At 53.8% G+C, this 21,555-nt stretch overlaps 1 protein-coding gene across 3 annotated transcripts in view; it reads right to left on the bottom strand.

The window, feature by feature from the left end:
- The window catches only part of BRSK1 (BR serine/threonine kinase 1), a 32,432-nt gene extending 14,355 nt beyond the window's left edge, over window positions 1-18,077 (bottom strand). Inside the window, exons 1-7 of one of the 3 annotated variants that reach the window (XM_033224452.1) lie at window positions 17,498-18,077; window positions 14,249-14,343; window positions 14,055-14,140; window positions 11,057-11,197; window positions 4,365-4,481; window positions 4,251-4,284; window positions 4,101-4,169 (exon numbers count right to left, since the gene is read on the bottom strand). In XM_033224452.1, the coding sequence (XP_033080343.1) occupies window positions 4,101-4,169; window positions 4,251-4,284; window positions 4,365-4,481; window positions 11,057-11,197; window positions 14,055-14,140; window positions 14,249-14,343; window positions 17,498-17,633 (678 nt within the window). In that variant the 5' untranslated portion in view covers window positions 17,634-18,077. Of the gene's footprint in view, window positions 1-4,100; window positions 4,170-4,250; window positions 4,285-4,364; window positions 4,482-11,056; window positions 11,198-14,050; window positions 14,141-14,248; window positions 14,344-16,285; window positions 16,308-17,497 lie in introns of those variants that run through there. The other 2 variants (XM_033224453.1, XM_033224454.1) reach the window with 2 other exon arrangements.
- Between the last annotated feature and the right edge of the window lie 3,478 nt (window positions 18,078-21,555).

Below are 21,555 nucleotides of genomic sequence, written 5' to 3'. Positions count from 1 at the left end.
CCCCTGCTCTGGGCATGTCTGCCAATGACTGTGAAAGCACCTCCAGGACTGATTTTGGGTTACAGATACATTTTGACAGGTAGGCAAATTTGCAAATAGGGAATCTGCAAATGATGAGGAACTCCTGGAACAAGAATAAACTACTAGACCAGGCGCAGTGGCTCACGCCTGTAATCCCAGCACTTTGGGAGGTCCAGGTGGGCAGATCCCTTGAGGTCAGGAGTTTGAGACCAGCCTGGCCAACACGGTGAAACCCCCTTCTCTACTAAAAATACAAAAACTAGCCGGAAATCACTTGAACCCAGGAGGTGGAGGTTGCTGCAAACAAGATCGAGCCATTGCACTCCAGCCTGGGCTACAGAGCAACACCAAGACTTCATCTCAAAAAAAAAAAAGAAGAAGAAGAAAAAGAGAAAACTACTACTACTCATCATCAAGCATTGTGCCGGGGGCTTCACGTGCAGCATTTAATTTTAAACCCTCGCAATGGGCCGGGCGCAGTGGCTCATGCCTGTAATCCCAGCACTTTGGGAGGCCGAGGTGGGTGGATCACCTGAGGTCAGGAGTTCGAGACCAGCCTGGCCAACATGGAGAAACCCCATCTCTACTAAAAATACAAAGAAAATTAGCCCGATGTGGTGGCAGGTGCCTGTAGTCCCAGCTACTAGGGAGGCTGAGGCAGGAGAATCGCTTGAACCTGGGAGGCAGAGGTTGCAGTGAGCCGAGATCACACTATTGCACACCTGCCTGGGAGACAAGAGCGAAACTCCATCTCACAATGAAAAAATAAATAAATAAAATAAAAATGAAAACAAAACCCTTACAATGACAGGTATGATGTGTATTTCCATGGTGCAGATGAGGACACTGAGGGAAGGTGACTGGTTTGCTCAGGGAGAGGGAGCAGGGATTGGAACTCGGCTGGATGGGCTCGGGAACAGGGCTTTTAGCCACCAGGTGAGGAAGGGCTGAGTTCTGAATGTTCTGAGCTGGTCTCCAGAGCACCTCGGCTGCTCTCCCCATGCAGCGGTGAGCCCCAGGAAGGCAGCTTGGAGCTGGCCTCACTGCCCTCAGTATCCGTTGTGTAGCCTGGTGGTGAAGAGACCAAGGACTGACCAACCCCAGGCCTGCCACTTAGCTGCGTGCCCGTGGGCCAGTCACTTCCACTCTCTGCGACTGCTGAGATAATTATGTGAAATAACATGCTCAGAACAGTGCCTGGCATAAAAAAAAACCGCTTATGGCCGGGCGCAGTGGCTCACACCTATAATCCCAGCACTCTGGGAGGTGAGGCTGGCAGATCGCCTGAGGTCGAGTTCGAGACCAGCCTGGCCAAAATGGTGAAACCCCATGTCTACTAAAAATACAAAAATTATTCAGGCGTGGTGGCAGGTGCCTGTAGTCCCCGCTACTTGGGAGGCTGAGGCAGGAGAATTGCTTGAATCCAGAAGGTGGAGGTTGCAGTGAGCCGAGACGGTGCCACTGCACTCCAGCCTGGGTGACAGAGCAAGAATTTGTCTCAGACAAACAAACAAACAAAAAACTTATGTATTCTTTTTCTTTTCTACTTATTTTTTATTTTATTTATTTTTATTTTTATTTTTGAGATGAGGTCTCACTCTGTCATCCAGGCTGGAGTTCAGGGGCATGATCATGGCTCACTACAGCCTTGAACTCCAGGGCTCGAGCAATCTTCCCACCTCGGCCTCCTGAGTAACTGGGATGACAGGCATAAGCCACCACACCTGGCTAATTTTTTTTTTTTTTGAGACGGGGTCTTGCTCTGTCGCCCAGGCTGGAGTGCAGTGGCGTGATCTCAGCTCACTGCAAGCTCCGCTTCCTGGGTTCACGCCATTCTCCTGCCTCAGCCTCCCGAGTAGCTGGGACTGCAGGTGCCCGCCACCACGTCTGGCTAATTTTTTTGTATTTTTAGTAGAGACGGGGTTTCACCGTGTTAGCCAGGATGGTCTCGATCTCCTGACCTCGTGATCCTCCCGCCTTGGCCTCCCAAAGTGCTGGGATGACTGGCATGAGTCACTGCGCCTGGCCAATTGCTTATTTATTCTCGCTACAGGTGTTTATTGGGGTCTTACATGTGTCAACTTGAGGTTTGCAAAGGCCAGCCAACAAAATGAAATAAAACACACAAAGAGAAACGGCCCCGACATTGGCCCTGACCTCCGGGAGCTGATGATACAGAAAGGAAGGGAGATACCACTCAAAGACATAGGCAACAAAATGCACAGCGACAACTCTGATCGTTGCCAGGAAAAGGGAGCCTACCACAGCGGGGTCTAACCTCACAGGAGTGGGGAGGAAGAGCGGGGGCAGGGGAAGCTTCCTGGAAATGTGACAACTGAGCAGAGCGCTTGAAGAAGTCTAGATATGAACTAGGTGAGCAACAAGGCTAGTAGGTAGCAGAGTGTCTCAGGCAGAAAGGCCCTATGGTAGGAGCAGGGCTGATAGCCTATGATCTAGCTATACATACATTTTTTTAGACAGGGTCTCACTCTGTCACCCAGGCTGGCGTGCAGTGGCACGATCTCGACTCACTGCAGACTCCACCTCCCGAGTTCAAGCGATTCTCCTGCCTCAGCCTCCTGAGTAGCTGGGACTATAGGCATGCGCCACCAAGCCCGGCTAATTTTTGTACTTTTAGTAGAGATGGGGTTTTACCATGTTGGCCAAGCTGGTCTCAAACTTCTGGCCCCGGGTGATCTGCCCCCACTCGGCCTCCTGCAGTGCTGGGATGACAGGTGTGAGCTTCCGCGCCTGGCCTGGTTATACTTGTTATCACAGTATTGCAATGCTCTAGAATCAGCTGGCAAACGGTCATGGTATCAAGCCCTCCAGGTGCTCCCAGATGCCTCGTTCCTTTCTGGGGTTCCTCCTGGAGACTATCCCATAGTTCTTTTATCTTTTTATTCCACAGTTCTATGAATGAAAGGTTAGCTCTGCACAGAGTGGGGGAGCTCCAGAATCTTCGTCTGTCGGTTAATGTAATATCTTTCCCATTACCAGTGAAATATTCGAGAGATGGGCTGGGCTCGGTGGCCTCACGCACGTAATCCCAGCACTTTGGGAGACTGAGGTGGGCAGATCACTTGAGCCCAGGAGTTTGAGACCGACTAGGGAAACAAAGAGAAACCCTGTCTCTATGAAAAATGCAAATATTAGCTGGGCGTGTTGGTAAGAGCCTATAATCCCAGCTGCTCGGGAGGCTGAGGTGGGAGGACTGCTTGAACCTGGGAGACTGAGGCTGCAGTGAGCTGTGATGGTGCCACTGCACTCCAGGCTGGGTGACAGAGAGAGACCCTGTCTCAAAATAAATAAATAAACAAACAAATAAATAAATACATAAATAAAATAAAATAAAATAAATTCAGCTGCCGGGCAGGGTGGCTCATGCTTATAATCCCAGCATTCTGGAAGACTGAGGAGGGTGGATAACTTGAGGCCAGGAGTTCGGAACCAACCTGGCCAACATGGTGAAACCCCGTCTCTACTAAAGATACAAAAATAGCCGGGCGTAGTGGCGGGTGCCTGTAGTCCCAGCTACTTGGGAAGCTGAGGCAGGAGAATAGCTTGAACCCAAGAGGCGGAGGTTGCAGTAAGCCAAGACTGCATCACTGCACTCCAGACTGGGCAACAGAGCAAGATCCTGTCTCAAAATAAATAAATAAATAGGATGGGCACAGTGGCTCACACCTGTAATCCCAGCACCTTGGGAGGCCGAGGTTGGTGGATCACCTGAGGTCAGGAGTTCGAGACCAGCCTGGCCAACATGGCGAAACCCTGTCTCTACTAAAAATTCAAAAATTATCCGGATGTGGTGGTGGGCGCCTGTCATCCCAGCTACTCAGGAGGCTGAGGCAGGAAAATTGCTTGAAGCTGGGAGGCAGAGGTTGCGGTGAGCTGAGATCACGCCACTGCACTCCAGCCAGGGCGACAGGGCAAGACTCTGTCTCAAAATAAATAAATGAATAAAATACATAAATAAGTTGAGGAGGCGACCCCCGGGTGAGGATGGAAGGTACTGTCCTACGCTCCCACCACATGGGATTGATCTAGAAATGGCAGGAGAGGTGAGGGCGCCTTACCACCAGCAGGGCGAAGAGGATGACTCCACAGCTCCACATGTCTGCTCGGCGGCCATCATACTTTTCCCCCTGGAAGGGAGGGCCAGGTGTGACTTCATCGCTCCTCACTGCTGCCTCCACCCCTCTCCCCTCCACCCGCCCCTCACTCACCTTAATCACCTCTGGACACGCATAATGGGGGGACCTGAGGGAGAGAGCTGATGTGAGCCTCCAGCCAGCTTCTAAACCCCTGCCCAGGGCCTCGGGAGCCCGGCCCCCACTCACCCGCAGCTGGTCTCCAGGAGGCTGTCCCCCACCTGCAGGGACGCCATGCCGAAGTCTGCAATGCGGATGTTGTTTTTCTCATCCAAAAGCAGGTTCTCAGGCTTTAGGTCTCTGTGGCTGAGACAGCCAGGTGGGGCTCAGGCCTCTTCTTCCTCCCAGGAGGCCCAGGCCCCACTCACCGGCTCTCACAATGGAACGCTTCTGCATACTTTTTGGTTTTTTAGGGGATGAGAGACCATTTATTATCCTTCATTTATTTTGGTCTTAAAAAGTTTTTTAAAATTATATTTATTTATGTATTTATTTATTTTTCAAGATGGAGTCTCACTCTGTTGCCCAGACTGGAGTGCAGTGGCACGATTTCGGCTCCCTGCAACCTCCGTCTCCTCGGTCCAAGCGATTCTCCTGCCTCAGCCTCCTGAGTAGCTGGGACTACACGCCGCACCACCACGCCCGGCTGATTTTTCTATTTTTAGTAGAGACAGGGTTTAATTATGTTGGCAGGCCGGGCGTGGTGGCTCAAGCCTGTAATCCCAGCACTTTGGGAGGCCGAGACGGGCGGATCACGAGGTCAGGAGATCGAGACCATCCTGGCTAACACGGTGAAACCCCGTCTCTACTAAAAAAAAAAAATACAAAAAACCTAGCCGGGCGAGGTGGCGGGTGCCTGTAGTCCCAGCTACTCCCGAGGCTGAGGCAGGAGAATAGCGTGAACCCGGGAGGCGGAGCTTGCAGTGAGCTGAGATCCGGCCACTTCACTCCAGCCTGGGCGACAGAGCGAGACTCCGTCTCAAAAAAAAAAAAATTATGTTGGCCAGGCTGGTCTCGAACACCTGACCTCGTCATCCACCCGCCTTGGCCTCTCAAAGTGCTGGGATTACAGGTGTGAGTCATAACGCCTGACCTTATTTATTTATTTATTTATTGAGATGGAGTCTCATTCTATCACCCAGGCTGGAGTGCAGTGGCATGATCTCAGCTCGCTGGAACCTCCGCATCCTGGGTTCAAGTGATTCTCCTATCTCAGCCTCCCTGTAGCTGGGATTGCAGGCGTGTGCCACCACACCCAGCTAATTTTTGTATTTTTTTTTTTTTTTTTGAGACGAAGTCTTGCTCTGTTGCCTAGGCTGGAGTGCAATGGCGCAATCTCGGCTCACCACAACCTCCGACTCCCGGGTTCAAGAAGTGCTGGGATTACAGGCATGAGCCACTGCACCAGGCCTAATTTTTGTATTTTTAGTAGAGACAGAGTTTCACCATGTTGGCCAGGCTGGTCTTGAACTCCTGACCTCAGGTGATCCGCCTGTCTTGGCTTCCAGAGTGCTGGAATTACAGGTATGAGCCACCGCACACGGCCTATTTTATTTTTTATTTTTAGAGATGGGCATCGCTTCTCGGCCGTTTGGTTAAGATCAAGTGTAGGCCGGGCGCAGTGGCTCAAGCCTGTAATCCCAGCACTTTGGGAGGCCGAGACGGGCGGATCACGAGGTCAGGAGATCGAGACCCTCCTGGCTAACACGGTGAAACCCCATCTCTACTAAAAATACAAAAAACTAGCCGGGCGAGGTGGCGGGCGCCTGTAGTCCCAGCTACTCGGGAGGCTGAGGCAGGAGAATGGCGTGAACCCGGGAGATGGAGCTTGCAGTGAGCTGAGATCCGACCACTGCACTCCAGCCTGGGTGACAGAGCGAGACTCCATCTCAGAAAAAAAAAAAAAAGATCAAGTGTAGTTTGAGAGATGGGGTCCCTTTCTGTTGCCCAGCCTGGAGTGCAGTAGCATGATCATAGCTCACTGCAGCCTTGACCTCCCCAGCTTAAGTGATCCTCTGGCCTCAGCCTCTTGAGTAGCTGGAAACACAGGCGTGCATCACCGTGTCCGGCTTTGGAAACTTTTTTTTTTTTTTTTTTTTTGAGACAGAGTCTCACTTTGTCCACCAGGCTGGAGTGCAGTGGCATGATCTTGGCTCACTACAACTTCCGTCTCCCGAGCTCAAGCAATTCTCCTGCCTCAGCACCCCGAGTAGCTGGGATGACAGGCGCCCGCCACCACGCCTGGCTAATTTTTGTATTTTTAGTAGAGATGGGGTTTCACCATGTTGGCCAGGCTGGTCTTGAACTCTTGACCTCAGGTCATCCACGTGCCTTGGTCTCCCAAAGTGCTGGGATGACAGGCGTGAGCTACCGCCGTGCCTGGCCTGGAAACTTTTTATAACAGACAATCACAAACGTGCCCAAAACTGGAGAGAAAGTAAGAGGAACCCTCACTTACCCATCTCCCAGCTTCATCCATGATCAGCTTAGGGCCAATCTCATCTCATCTCCGTCCCTTACGTACTCCTCCCCAACCCAAATTAGTGTGTAGGAGATCCCAGACGTTGTTTTAGTTCATCCATAAGTATTTGAATAAGTGAGATATTTTGAGGTAAAGCTGATATGGAGCTGGTTCTTTTTTTTTTTCTTTTTTCTTTTTTTTTTTTTTCTTGAGACGCAGTCTTGCTCTGTCGCCCAGGCTGGAGTGCAGTGGCGCCATCTCGGCTCACTGCAAGCTCCGCCTCCCGGGTTCTGGCCATTCTCCCACCTCAGCCTCCGAGTAGCTGGGACTACAGGCGCCCGCCACCGCGCCCGGCTAGTTTTTTGTATTTTTAGTAGAGATGGGGTTTCACCGTGTTAGCCAGGAGGGTCTCGATCTCCTGACCTCGTGATCCATCCGCCTCGGCCTCCCAAAGTGCTGGGATTACAGGCGTGAGCCACTGCGTCCGGCCTTTTCTTTTTTTTGAGACGGAGTCTGGCTATGTCGCCCAGGCTGGAGTGCAGTGGCACGATCTCGGCTCACTGCAAGCTCCGCCTCCCAGGTTCGTGCCATTCTCCTGCCTCAGCCTCCCAAGTGGCTGGGACTACAGGCGCCCACCACCATGCCCGGCTAGTTTTTTGTATTTTTAGTAGAGATGGGGTTTCACCATGTTAGCCAGGATGGTCTTGATCTCCTGACCTCGTGATCCACCCGCCTCGGCCTCCCAAAGTGCTGGGATTACAGGCTTGAGCCACTGCGCCCGGCCGGAGCTGGTTCGTAAAATCCTTGGTCCCTGTCTTGGGACCTTCCCACCCCTGAACCAAACCCCTCAAGGTTTAAGGGTTGATGTCTGGGGAGAGAGGGAGTGTCGGATTCTTCCATTTGGCCTGGCCATTAACTGGGTCTTTTTTTTTTTTTTAGACGGAGTCTCGTGCTGCTGCCCAGGCTGGAGGTGCAGTGGCTCGATCTCAGCTCACTGCAAGCTCCGCCTCCCGGGTTCACGCCATTCTCCTGCCTCAGCCTCCCGGGTAGCTGGGACTACAGGCGCCAGCCACCTCGCCCGGCTAGTTTTTATTTTGTTTGTTTTTTTTTAGTAGAGACGGGGTTTCACTGTGTTAGCCAGGATGGTCTCGATCTCCTGACCTCATGATCCGCCCGCCTCAGCCTCCCAAAGTGCTGGGATTACAGGAGTGAGCCACCGTGCCCAGCCAACTGGGTCATACTTATTAAATATGTTGAATATCTCCCCCTAGAGGCCTGGGTTTCAATATCAGGGTTTTGACAATCTTGTCAACAGGAAGATGTCGAAAATTCAAACAGGGTCAAGTGCTGTGGCTCACGCCTGTAATCCCAGTACTTCAGGATGCCGAGGTGGGTGGATCACTTGAGGTCAGGAGTTCGAGACCAGCCTGGCTAACATGGTGAAACCCCCATCTCTACTAAAAATACAAAAAAATAGCCGGGCATGGTGGCACGTGCCTGTAACCCCAGGTACTCAGGAGGTTGAGGCAGGAGAATCGCTTGAACCTGGGAGGTGGAGGTTGCAATGAGCTGAGATGGCGCCACTGCACTCAAGCCTGGGTGACAGCGAGACTCCGTCTCAAAAAATAAAAAAAGACAAAAACTGAAAATTGAAATAGGTGGCCTTTTTATCAACAAGCTTTACCCCAAGTCTGAGTCCCTCTACCCTGATCCCCACCCCATCTCCAAAACACATCTTAGTGGGAAAGACATGTAAATGAAGGAGGCTCAAAGATGAAGGCGTTCATTTTGTACCTTAACAGTTATAAAAACATCACACATTTAATATCTTATTTGGAGGCTAAAGTCAATTCAATGAAAAAAATAGTAACTTTTTTTTTTTTTTTTTTTTGAGACGGAGTCTCGCTCTGTCGCCCGGGCTGGAGTGCGGTGGCCGGTTCTCAGCTCACTGCAAGCTCCGCCTCCCGGGTTCACACCATTCTCCTGCCTCAGCCTCCCGAGTAGCTGGGACTACAGGCGCCCGCCACCTCGTCCGGCTAGTTTTTTTTTTGTATTTTTTAGTAGAGACGGGGTTTCACCGTGTTAGCCAGGATGGTCTCGATCTCCTGACCTCGTGATCCGCCCGTCTCGGCCTCCCAAAGTGCTGGGATTACAGGCTTGAGCCACCGTGCCCGGCCAACTTTTTTTTTTTTTTTTTGAGACAGGGTCTCACTCTGTTGCCTCACTGCAGCCTCAACCTCCTGGACTCAAGCAATCCTCCTGCCACACCTTCCCAAGTAGCTGGGACCACAGGCGCCGCCACCACACCCCGCTAATTATTTTTGTTTTTTGGAGAGATGGGGGTCTCACTTTGTTGCCCAGGCTTGTCTCGAACTCATGAGCTCAAGTGATCTGCCAGCCTTGGCCTCCCAAAGTGCTGGGATTACAAGCATGTGCCACCGTGCCCAGCCAAAAAAAAAACTGTTTAAAAGTGGACATATGGGCCAGGCGCAGTGGCTCACGCCTTGAGCCCAGGAGTTTGAGACAAGCCTGGGCAACATAGCAAGACCCCGTCTCAATAACTAAACTAAACTAAAAATAAATAAATAACCCTTACACAACCCTTACTTCACACCATATACAAAAATTAACTTGAAATGGATCCCAGACCTAAATGCAAGAGCTAAAACTATACAACTTCTAGAAAACATACAAGAAAACTTTAGTGACATTTCTTTCTTTCTTTTTTTTTTTTTTTTTGAGATGGAGTCTCGCTCTGTCACCCAGGCTGGAGTGCAGTGGTGCAATGGTGTGATCTTGGCTCACTGCAAGCTCCGCCTTCCAGGTTCACACCATTTTCCTGCCTCAGCCTCCCAAGTAGCTGGGACTACAGGCGTGCACCACCATGCCCGGGTAATTTTTTGTATTTTTATTTTTATTTTTATTTATTTATTTTTTTTGAGACGGAGTCTCGCTCTGTCGCCCAGGCTGGAGTACAGTGGCCGGATCTCAGCTCACTGCAAGCTCCGCCTCCCGGGTTTACGCCATTCTCCTGCCTCAGCCTCCCCAGTAGCTGGGACTACAGGCGCCCACCACCTCACCCGGCTATTTTTTTTTTTTTTTTGTATTTTTTTTAGTAGAGACGGGGTTTCACCATGTTAGCCAGGATGGTCTCGATCTCCTGACCTCGTGATCCGCCCGTCTCGGCCTCCCAAAGTGCTGGGATTACAGGCTTGAGCCACCGTGCCGGCCTTTTTTGTATTTTTAGTAGAGACAGGGTTTCACCGTGTTAGCCAGGATGGTCTTGCTCTCCTGACCTCGTGATCTGCCCGCCTCAGCCTCCCAAAGTGCTGGGATTACAGGTATGAGCCACCATGCCCAGCCAGGCAAAGATTTCTTAAATAGGACAGAAAAAGCATGAGGTGTAAAATAAAAAAAATCAACAAACTGAAATTTATCAAAATGAAAAATCTTTTGCTTTTCGCAAGACTGTCATAAAAATGTAAAAACATGGCACAGACTTGGAGAAAAATCGTTTAAAAATGTATACTGATTAAAGACTTGCATCTAGAATAAACAACTCCTTTTTTTCTTTGTTAAATTTTCCTCCTCGTTCTTGCTGTCATCATACAGAATAATTTTTAGGAGTTATTCCTAGAGTAATCTCTTGTTCCTATAATAAAAAATGGTTACAAATCAATAATAAAAAGACTAAATTAAATTTTAAAAAATAACTGAATTAAAGATGGGCAAAGAGGCAGGGCGCAGTGGCTCATGCCTGTAATGCTAGTACTTTGGGAGGCCAAGGCGGGTGGATCACCTGAGGTCAGGAGTTCGAGACCAGCCTGGCCAACCAAGATGGTGAAACCCCGACTCTACTAAAAAAATACAAACGTAGCTGGGTGCAGTGGCATGCACCTGTAATCCCAGCTACTCGGGAGGCTGAGGCAGGAGAATCAATTGAACCTGGGAGGCAGAGTTTGCAGTGAGCCAGGAATACACCATGGCACTCCTGCTGGGCAACAAGAGCAAAACTCCATCTCAAAAACAAAACAGAACAACACAATACAAAAAGGGCCACATATTGTATGATTCCATTTATATAAAATGTCTAGAATACGTAAATTCATATAGACAGAAAACAGGTTGCCAGGACCTGGGGGCAGGAGGGGAATGGGGAGTGATTGCTCACTTAATGGGTGCAGGGTGATGAAAATGTTCTAAAATTCCACAGTGGCAGATGTATACCACTGCAAATATATAAAAAACCACTGAATTGCACACTCTAAAAGGAGAAATTTTCTGGTATATGAGTTATGTCTCAATGGGATAAAGGTTTGGGGGCCGACCACATGGCTTCTGCGCAGCCCTCCACATGCCCCCAAGGGCCTGACTGCTGGGCAGCCCTCAGCCCTGCCTCCCCTTCAAGCTGCCCACTCACCAGATGGAGTAGCTATGGCAGAAGTCCAGTGCAGACACAATCTGGCGGAAGAACTTCCTGGCCTCCTTGGGCGTCAGTCTCCCCTTCTTTACCAGGTAGTCGAATAGCTCACCTCCCGAGACGTGCTCCAGAACCAGGTACCTAAAGGATATAGAGGGGGCAGAGGGCTGGAAGGGGCATGTGGAGGACCAGAGGGCCTGGTCTCCCACTTCCATTGGCCCCTGGAGGCAGAGAACTCCAATTCCCATGATCCTTGGGAGAAAGAGACTCCAATTCCCATGGGTCCCTGGGAGGCAGAGACTCCAGTTGCCATCAATTCCTGGGAGGAAGAGACTCCAGTTCCCATCAATTCCTGGGAATAAGAGACACCAGTTCCCATCAATTTCTGGGAGGATGAGACTCCAATTCCCATCACGCCCTGGGAGGAAGTGACTCCAGTTTCCACCAGCCTCTAGGAAACCAAATTCAAGTCCCATTAGCCCTGGGCAGCAGAGCCTCCCATGTCAGCTTTGGAGAGGAATCAACACTTTGACTCCTAAGGGTTTCAGAAGATAAGGTAGTTCTATCAGCACCTGAAGGACAAAGACCCCAATTCTTACAGGACCCTGGGAAGTGAAGATACCCCCACTCCTATTAGCCCCTAGAAAGCCAAGCCTCTAATTCCCTCTGGGATGAGGAAACCCAAATTTGAATTCATTTTCAGGTATTGATGATTGCAAGGTACACCAGTCCGAGCCAGCTTCTGTGAGGCAACAGACGACAACTCCCATCAGCGCCTAGAAGTTAAAAACCCCCACTTCTGGCCGGACATGGTGGCTCACGCCTGTAATCCCAGCACTTTGGGAGGCCAAAGTGGGCGGATCACTTGAGGTCAAGAGTTCGAGACCAGCCTGACCAACATGGAAAAACCCTATCTACACTAAAAATACAAAATTAGCCGAGTGTAGTGGTGCATGCCTGTCATCCCAGCTGCTCAGGAGGCTGAGGCAGTAGAATCACTTGAACCCGGGAGGTGGAGGTTCTGGTGAGCCGAGATCGAGCCATTGCACTCCAGCCTGGGCAACAAGAGCAAAACTCTGTCTCAAAAAAACAAAACAACCAAAAAACCAAAAACCCACTTCCCATAAGCCTCTGGGACACGGGGTTCCAGTTTCCATCAACTATTAGGTTTTTGTTGTTGTTGTTGTTTGGAGTTGTTTTTTGGTTTTTTTTTTTTTTTGAGATAAGAGTCTTGCTCTGTTGCCTGTGCTGGAATGCAGTGGCATGATCTTGGCTCACAGCAGCCTCTGCCTCCCAGATTCAAGCAATTCTCCCACTTCAGCCTCCCAAGTAGCTAGGACTACAGGTGTATGCCACCACACTCAGTTAATTTTTGTATTTTTAGTAGAGATGGGGTTTTGCCATGTTGGCCAGGCTGGTCTCGAACTCCCGACTTTTATAGTTTTTTTTTTTTTTTGAGATGGAGTCTCACTCTGTCACCCACGCTGGAGTGCAGTGGCACAATCTCAGCTCATTGCAACCTCCACCTCCCAGGTTCAAGCAATTCTTTGCCTCAGCCTCCCAAGTAGCTGAGATTACAGGTGCCTGCCACCATGCCCGGCTAATTTTTTTGTATTTTTAGCAGAGACGGGTTTCACCAACTTGGCCAGGTTGATCTTGAACTCCTGACCTCATGATCCACTGGCCTCGGCCTCCAAAAGTGCTGGATTACAGGCGTAAGCCACTGCGCCCAGCTTCCATCAACCATTTGGATTCTACACTCCAAATCCCATCAGGCTCTGGGAGGTTAAAACTAATTCCCATCAGCTTCTGGGAAACAAAAGCTCAAATTTTTTTTTTTTTGAGACAGGGTCTCACTCTGTGCTGGAGTGCAGGGGCACAAAAACGGCTCACTCCAGCCTCGACCTACCAGGATCAGGCAATCCTCCCACCTCAGCCCCACTTCAGCTGGGGCTACACGTACACACCACCACGCCTGGCTAATTTTTGTATTTTTTGTAGAGACAGGGTTTTGCAATGTTGCTCAGGCTGGTCTCGAACTCTTCAAGCAATCTGCCCATCTTGGCTTCCCAAAGTGTTGGGACCACAGGCTTGAGCCACCGTGCCTGGCCCCAAAAGCTCAATTTCTATGAGCTCTTAGATGGCTAGATTCCCGCCGGAAGCATCAACTCCCATGGCCCTGCCTCCCTACGCCAAGAGTGGAGTGGGAGCGAGAGTGCGCTGGTCCGGATAATAGCCCTTTCCTACCACCACACCTGGGGAAGCCTGAGAGCAAGTCCCGTGAGCGCCAGGCAGACAGCTTCCTGTGTGTGAAACCTGCACCAGCACTGATGGACCTGATGCCAGTTCATCCTGGGGACTGAGTGCGGGGGGGGGGGGGGGCACGAGGGCTGTCCCCTCTCCAGCTTCCCAGTCCAGCTGTCCTTTGGGTCACCAGAGTTTGGACAAAGAGGCCCATTCTCTGGAGTCTGGACAGCTGGACCCCACCCCCATCCTTCCTGGCGGGTAATTGACTTTGAGATACTGACTCAGAACTCCTAAGGCGGCCCATTGTTGGGGTGTCCTGCCATGGCACCCGCAGTTATGCCGGGGGAGGAGGGGGCTCTCCGGTGCTCCAGAGTGGGGGTTTGGGAAGATCCTTTGGGCTTTGCTAGGCCCCTTGCCTTACAAACAGGAGGCATCTGCCCATAGCAAATTGGGTCTGGTGGAGGGCACCCTGCTTATCTAGCAGAGGGCATTTCATATAGTGCCGCGGGCCAAGGAGCTGGAGCCGGGGACACAGTAGGAGGATGGTTGCCCTTCGCCTCAGACCCAACACAGCGTGAGAACAGTGGCTGGGAGCTTCTCTGTGCCACAGGCAAGGGACTGGGCCTTCAGTAGTCCAGCCTGGAGAGCTCCAGGTCCCCCCGGTCCCCCTAGGCCCTGTTTCTGGAGAAGTCCCACCCTGGTAACCTGGAGAGGGAGGATGGGGTCGGGCTGGGTGTCTATAAATACCTACAAATATTTCTTGTTCTCGTAGACGTCGTGGAGTTTGAGGACATGTGGGTGTTCGATGAGCTTCAGGATGGCGATCTCCCGCTCCACCTGAGGGTCAAGAGGGGTGCAGACACAGGAACAGAGGTCAGCAAGGCCCCCTGCCTGCCCTCAGCCCCGTAGGCTCCCCCGCAGACACGCTGTAGCAGGCGTACACACCTTCATCAGCACCGACTCCGACAGCTTCTCCCGGTTCACGATCTTGATGGCGACCTTCTGACCCGTGATGCAGTGGACTCCGAGTTTAACCAGCCCTGGGGGAGCAGGGTGAAAATGTGGGGTGTTCCGCTGGGTCACCTTCGTCCCCAGCACCTATGTCCTCCCTTGGCCACCCGGTTTGCTCCTTCCTCCCGGCCTGGCTGTTTAACAATGGCCTGAACACATTGGACCTGAACTTCTGGGGTTGACAGCCCACACTCCCACGAAACCACCCTTCCCCTCCCTCCTGCCAGTCCGTTCCTCCTGACTGTCCATCCAGCCAGGTGCCCTCTCCTCTGCCAGCCACCCCGGCCCTCACCCTCTCCGTCTTGGGGAGCCCGCCTATCACGCATTCTTTTCTCACCGTGTTTCCCTGAGTCTGTCTCCTCCAAACCCACCTGCGACTCTCTCTCCCCATCACTTCCTTGTATTCTCTGTTTTTCAGTCTTTTGAAGACCCTATGACTCCCAGAGAATATAATCTCACATCTGCCCCCTCCCCAGACCACCCTCTACCTCCTCCCGAACCCCCAGCCTCAACTGCCTTCCTGTGTCTTCTCTTCATGGCAGCCCTAAAGACGGCACACGGACACCAAGGGCATGTCCTGCCTCCTGGCCCACACCTCTCCTCAGGACCCTCACACGGACACCAAGGGCATGTCCTGTCTCCTGGCCCACACCTCTCCTCAGGGCCCTCGATTCCAGGACCTGAGCCCCCAAAGCCAAAGACCCAGCCCTGACTAGCCCCTAAAGCTACAGGCCCAGGTGTCCAGACCCCCAGCCCCTCCTGCCTCAGACCCAGAAGTCCAGGCCCCATTCTCTCCTCCCTCAGACTCAGGAGTCCAGGCCCCAGCCCCTCCTCCCTCAGACCCAGCAATTCAGACCCCCAGACCCTCCTCCCTCAGACCCAGGAGTCCAGACCCCAGCCCCTCCTCCCTCAGACCCAGCAATCCAGACCCCATTCCATCCTCCCTCAGACCCAAGAATCCAGCCCCCCCAGCCCCCTCCTCCCTCAGATCCAGCACTGCAGACCCCCAGCCCCTCCTCCCTCAGACCCAGCACTGCAGACCCCCAGCCCCTCCTCCCTCAGACCCAGCACTGCAGACCCCCAGCCCCTCCTCCCTCAGACCCAGCACTGCAGACCCCCAGCCCCTCCTCCCTCAGACCCAGCAATTCAGACCCCCAGACCCTCCTCCCTCAGACTCAGGAGTCCAGACCCCAGCCCCTCCTCCTCAGACCCAGCAATTCAGACCCCCAGACCCTCCTCCCTCAGACCCAGCAATTCAGACCCCCAGCCCCTCCTCCCTCAGACCCAGGAGTCCAGACCCCAGCCCCTCCTCCCTCAGACCCAGCAATTCAGACCCCCAGCCCCTCCTCCCTCAGACCCAGGAGTCCAGACCCCATTCCATCCTCCCTCAGAACCAGCAAATCAGACCCCCAGCCCCTCCTCCCTCAGACCCAGGAGTCCAGACCCCATTCCATCCTCCCTCAGACCCAGCAATTCAGACCCCCAGCCCCTCCTCCCTCAGACCCAGGAGTCCAGGCCCCATTCCATCCTCCCTCAGACCCAGCAATTCAGACCCCCAGCCCCTCCTCCCTCAGACCCAGCAATCCAGACCCCATTCCATCCTCCCTCAGACCCAAGAATCCAGCCCCCCCAGCACCCTCCTCCCTCAGACCCAGCACTCCAGACCCCAGCCCCTCCTCCTTCAGACCCCGCACTCCAGACCCCAGCCCCTCCTCCTTCAGACCCCGCACTCTAGGTCCAGCCCCTCCTCCCTCAGACCCAGTCCAGGTCTGACCTCTTCCTCTCCTGTAACTCAGGAATTCAGGTCAGCAGCACCTTCACACTCTCACCACTCAGGACTCGGGGCTTTGACCTTCTCCTTTTCCCTAGGGTCTCAGCTCTCAGTCACAGCTCAGTCCCCACTCCTGTTGGCTCTGGCCCTGAGCTTCATAGAGACCCTGGGCGTTCAGCTCCCATGTCACCTCCACCCACCATCCATCCGGCAGGAAGGAGGCTGCGGCCGGTGGCCAGCGTTTAGCAACAGCAGAGGATGAACGCCCTTTCCACAGCAGCTCCGGGAGACGCGCCTGCTGCAGCCCACCTTCCCACCCTCCATCCTGTTTGCCACTCTGAGCCAGCATGCCAGAGAAGGGAGAATGTCCTAGGCCTACAGCCCCTGTCATCCCAACTCGCTGCCTGGAGAGCAGGAGGCTAGAGGACGGTGCTTCCCAGGACGGATGCACTCCACCCCAGTCTGCAGCTGTACTGCAGCAAGAACCTCAGCTCCCAGCCTGGCTCCACTCCGCAGGCCGCCTCCATCCCCTCCCTGGCCCTGGAGCCCCTCCGGCCTCTGCCCCTATGGGGGCTGGAGCATTAGGGCCCCAAACTCCCTGTCCCAACACTCGAGGTTCCCACCACCCTCCTCCCTCAGACCCAGGAGTCCAGGCTCCCAGCCCCTCCTCCTTCAGACCCAGGAGTTCAGCACCCCTGCCCCTCCTCCCTCAGACCCAGGAGTCCAGACCCCAGTCCCTCCTCCCTCAGACCCAGGAGTCCAGGCCCCCAGTCCCTCGTCCCTCAGACCCAAAAGTCCAGGACCCCAGTCCCTTTTCCCTCAAACCAAAAAGTCCAGGACCCCAGTCTGCTCCTCCCTCAGAACCAGGAGTCCAGACCCCCAGCCCCTCCTCCCTCAGAACCAGGAATCCAGGCCCCCAGCCCCTCCTCCCTCAGACCCTGGAGTCCAGGCCCCCAGGCCCTCCTCCCTCAGAACCAGGGATCCAGGCCTGCAGGCCCTCCTCCCTCAGACTCAGGAGTCCAAGCACAGCCCCTCCTCCTCAGACCAGGAGTCCAGACCCCCAGGCCTTCCTCCTTCAGACCCAGGAGTCCAGCCCCCAGCCCCTCCTCCCTCAGACCCAGGAGTCCAGGCCCCCAGCCCCTCCTCCCTCAGACCCAGGAGTCCAGGCCCCCAGCCCCTCCTCCCTCAGACCCAGGAGTCCAGGCCCCCAGCCCCGCTCCTCCAGGACTTCAGAGTCTGCGCCCCCCACCCCCTCCGTCCTGGGACCCAGGAGTCTGAATCCCAAGTCCCTTCTCTATGAGGGGCCCAGGGGTCTGGGGAGCCAGCCCCTGTCATTTGAATTCCCTGAGTCCCGCCTCTGCCGCCACCTCCACCCTCCCCCCGCCCCAGGTGTCCCCTTCTGCTGGACTCACCTGTCTGTCCTTTGCCCAGCGTCTTCTCCAGCCGATAGGGGCCCACATATTGGGCGTGCTGCGGTGGGTGTGGGTGGGGGTGGGGGAGGTGGTAGGCGGGAGAGCCCCCGCCTCCCTCCTTGGTCCCCGACGACATGGTGCCCTTGGTCCCGGCCCGACCGGTCCCCCGGCCGCCCCCCCTGCGGCCGGTCGCCCCGTCCCTCCGGTGGGGGCCGGCGACCGCTCCGTCCCGGCCCCCCCGGCTGCCCCCCACCTCTCCGGGGGTCCCCAGGGGGCTGGGCTGGCCCCCCCCCAGTCGGCGGGCCGCGGAGCTGGGGGAGGGGGGGCTGGCCCGGGGGGGTCAGGCCCCGGGAGTCAGCATGGCCCGGGGGGGGCTGCGGGGCCCCCCCTCCCCAGCCCGTTTCTGGCCGGCCCCCCGCTTCCTGCGCCTCCCCCCGCCGGGGGGGTCTGAGGTGCGGGCCGGCGGATGCTGCAGGCCGAGGTCCCCCCCGCCCCCCCACGCGCCCTCTCTCCTCCGCCTCCTCCTCCTCTCCGCCTCCCCCCGCCACCTCGTCCTTTCTCTCCGGCACGCTGACATCACCATCCGGGGACTCCGGGCCCTTCCCCAAAGTTAACCCTTTCGGAGGGGGGAGGGGGAGCGCGGGGGGGGGCAGGGGGCGGGCCTTCAGCTGGAGGGATGGAGAGGAGGTGGGAGGATGCAGGAGAGAGGATGGAGGGAAGGATGGAGAGAGAGAGAGAGGACCCAACAGATGGGGCAGAGATGGAGATACACAAAGAAAGATCCTGGCTGACACAGAGACGGGAGACAGGCAGAGACGCAAGAGGGATGGAGACCACCAGAGACAGGCTGAGGCAGAGAGGGACGGAGGGCAGAGATGGGCAGGGACAGAAGAGAAGGAAGGTATGGCAAGCCGGGAAAACAGACAGGGAGAAGGAGAGAGAACTGCTGGAAGCCGACAGAGGGATGGAGAGACTCAGAGATTCGGAGAGACAGAGAGAGGAAGGCCAGCCAGAGAGGTGGGGGAGAGGGGTGCGCAGGTGGAGCTGCAGGGAGGGGCCAGGGGGTACACACAGGTGGAGGGACATGTGCTGGGGAGAACTGCGGACATATCCAGGGAGACAGAGACAGAGAAGGGAAAGAATTCTTGGAGTTGCTGACGCCAAACTCATGTCGGTTTCCCCAGCCCCCTAAGCCCACCCATCCAGGGCGAGGGTAAGTCTGTGTCCCCACCAGTGTCACGGCTGCATATCTACCCACAGCCTAGAGTGATTTAGGATTCTCTTTACTTCTACAGAGAAGCTTCCAGAAGCCCCTGAGGTCCCTGTGTATATTCTTAGACCCCCATATATTCTCTGTGCTCATCATAGGGTCCTTTATACCTTCATGTGGGCCCCACTATAGCCCATACATCCCCACTGTAGCATGTCCACAAGCCTGTGCTCTGCCTGTGAGTGACCCACCTGCCCCCATTAGCTTTCCACATAAACCATAGATCCCTCTATGTCATGTAACCGAAAGTGTTATACACCCATTTAATTCTCAAATCCTCTATAAAGCACACCCAGGACTGGGCAAGGTGGCTCATGCCTGTAATCCCAATACTTTGGGAGACCGAGGTGGGAAGATCAGCCTGGGCAACACAGCGAGACCCCATCCCTACAATTTTTTTTTTTTTTAATTAACTGGGTGTGGTGGCATGTGCCTGTAGTCCCAGCTACTTGGGAGGCTGAGGCTTGAGCCAGTGAGTTCGAGGCTGCAGTGAGCTATGTTTGCACCACTGCACTCCAGCCTGAGCAACAGAGTGAGGCCCTGTCTCTAACAAAAATAAAATAAAATAAAGTGCACACAGCAGCCTTTGGCTCCTGTGATATTTCCAAGTCCCCCATTCAACACTTTAAGTCCACAAATCTTTAATGAGTGCCAAATCTCAGCCAGGCACTGTTCCTGTTGGTAAGAACACGGCAGTGACCTAAATCAGCAAAAAGGCCTGTCCTGGGAGGCTTCCATGCTGGTGGATGAAACTGATGATCAACAAGGTCAATAGGCAAAATGTATGGTGTGTTAGATAATCATGTCCGTGCTGAGGAGGTGATCACAGCAGGGAAGGGGGTTAAGAGGGGCCTGTTGAGCAGGGTGCAATTTTAGGCACCCGGCTTTTTTTATTTCTTGTATTTTTAGTAGAGATGGGGTTTCACCCTGTTGGCCAGGCTGGTTCTGTAACTCTTTGTTTTTTTTTTTTTGAGACGGAATCTTGCTCCGTCACCCAGGCTGGAGTGCAATGGCGCAATCTCAGCTCACTACGACCTCCACATCCCAGGTTGAAGCAGTTCTCCTGCCTCAGCCTCCCGAGTAGCTAGGATTACAGGCACCTGCCACCGTGCCTAGCTAATTAAATTTTTGTATTTTTAGTAGAGATGGGATTTCACCATGTTGGTCAGGCTGGTCTCGAACTCCTGACCTCGTGATCCGCCTACCTCAGCCTCCCAACGTGCTGGGATTACAGGTGTGAGCTACCACCCTGGCCTGGCTCTGTAACTATTAACAGGAGGGATCTGCCTCTTGGTTCTGGAGGCATTAATGGGTCCCTTTTTGCTCTCAAGTGTCTTGCTGTAGATGAAAAATTATATGATCACCCTCTTTTCATTTTGTTTTGTTTTGTTTTTTGAGACAGGGTCTTCCCCCTGTTGCCCAGGCTGGGGTGCAGTGGGGCAATCCTAGGTCCCTGCAGCCTCAACCTCCTGGGCTCAAGTGATCCTCCTGCCTCAGCCTCCTGCATAGCTGTGACTATAGGCAGATGCCATCACACACGGCTAATTCTTGTATTTTTTTGTAGGGATGCGGTCACACTATGTTGCCCAGGCTGGTCTCGAACTCTTGGGTTCAAGTGATCCTCCCACCTTGGCCTCCCAAAGTACTGAGATTATAGACCTGAGCCACTGCCCTCGGCCATGTATTATAAACTGATAGACTTGTACATAGATGTCTGCATCCTAATTCCCAGGATCTGTGCATGGGTTACATTGCATGGCTGAAGGGACTTTGCCCATGTGACTGAGATAGGGAGATTATCCCAGTTATTTGGGTGAGCTCGATGGAATCACAAGAGTATTTGTGAGAAGGAGGCAGGAGGAGCAGTCAGTGATGGAGACGGGAAGATGGAAGCAGAGCTTGGGGTGATAGGGCCACCTGTCAAAGAACGAGTGTGGCCTCTAGAAGCTGGAAAAGGCAAGAAAAACATTCTACCGGAGAGCCTCCGGAAGCGATGCAATCCTGCTGACAGTTTGATTTCAGTTCTGTGAAACCCATTTTGGATTTCTGCCCTCCATAACTGCAAGATAATAAATGTGTGCTGTTTTAAGCCACCACATTTTTAGTAATTTGTTAACAGCAGCAATAGGAAACTAATATAATAGCACATCCACAGGCCCAGATGCATCTCATAACACAGTGCTGGAAACACCACACACACACACACACACACACACACACACACACACACAGCCTATCTGTTGGGTCTTCCTGTTTCTGCCCAAAATATCCCCCTGCACAACCACGCCCAGCAGGTGCTTGATACGTTTGTGACTGTGTGCCCGTTTTGCGTTGAGCACAACCTTTTCCTGGAGGAAAACGCCTCCTATCCAGCACCAACATGAGAGTTTCTTTAAGCCCAGTGCAGGGCCAACACCTCTGCAGACCGGGCCGCATCAGCACGTGCCCATGCCTAAACCCCACTTCTGGTGCACGGAGGCCTCGGGCCTCCCCACCAAGCTGGCTCCTCTGGCGCTCTGAATCTTGCTGGGCTCTGGGGCACTTTGCTTCCGGCTCCAAGCCTCAAGAATCCTCTCCTCTCCACCTGTCAGAACATGGGGAAGAGTCCATGAGCGAGAGGCTGGGTGATGAGACGGGTCCATGCCCCAGCTCCATTTGACAGATGGAGAAACTGAGGCTGAGAGAGGGGTTGCCGGGGGCCCAAGGCTCACAGGCCAGCCATTACAGTTGCGACCCCAGGGCTCCAGTAGATGGGGTGGTGGCCCCGGTGGAGGCGAAAGTCAGATTG

The sequence above is a fragment of the Trachypithecus francoisi genome, unplaced genomic scaffold (assembly GCF_009764315.1).
Source record: "Trachypithecus francoisi isolate TF-2019V2 unplaced genomic scaffold, Tfra_2.0 Lachesis_group12, whole genome shotgun sequence".
NCBI lineage: Eukaryota > Metazoa > Chordata > Mammalia > Primates > Cercopithecidae > Trachypithecus > Trachypithecus francoisi.
This window is presented reverse-complemented; position numbering and strand designations above follow the sequence as displayed.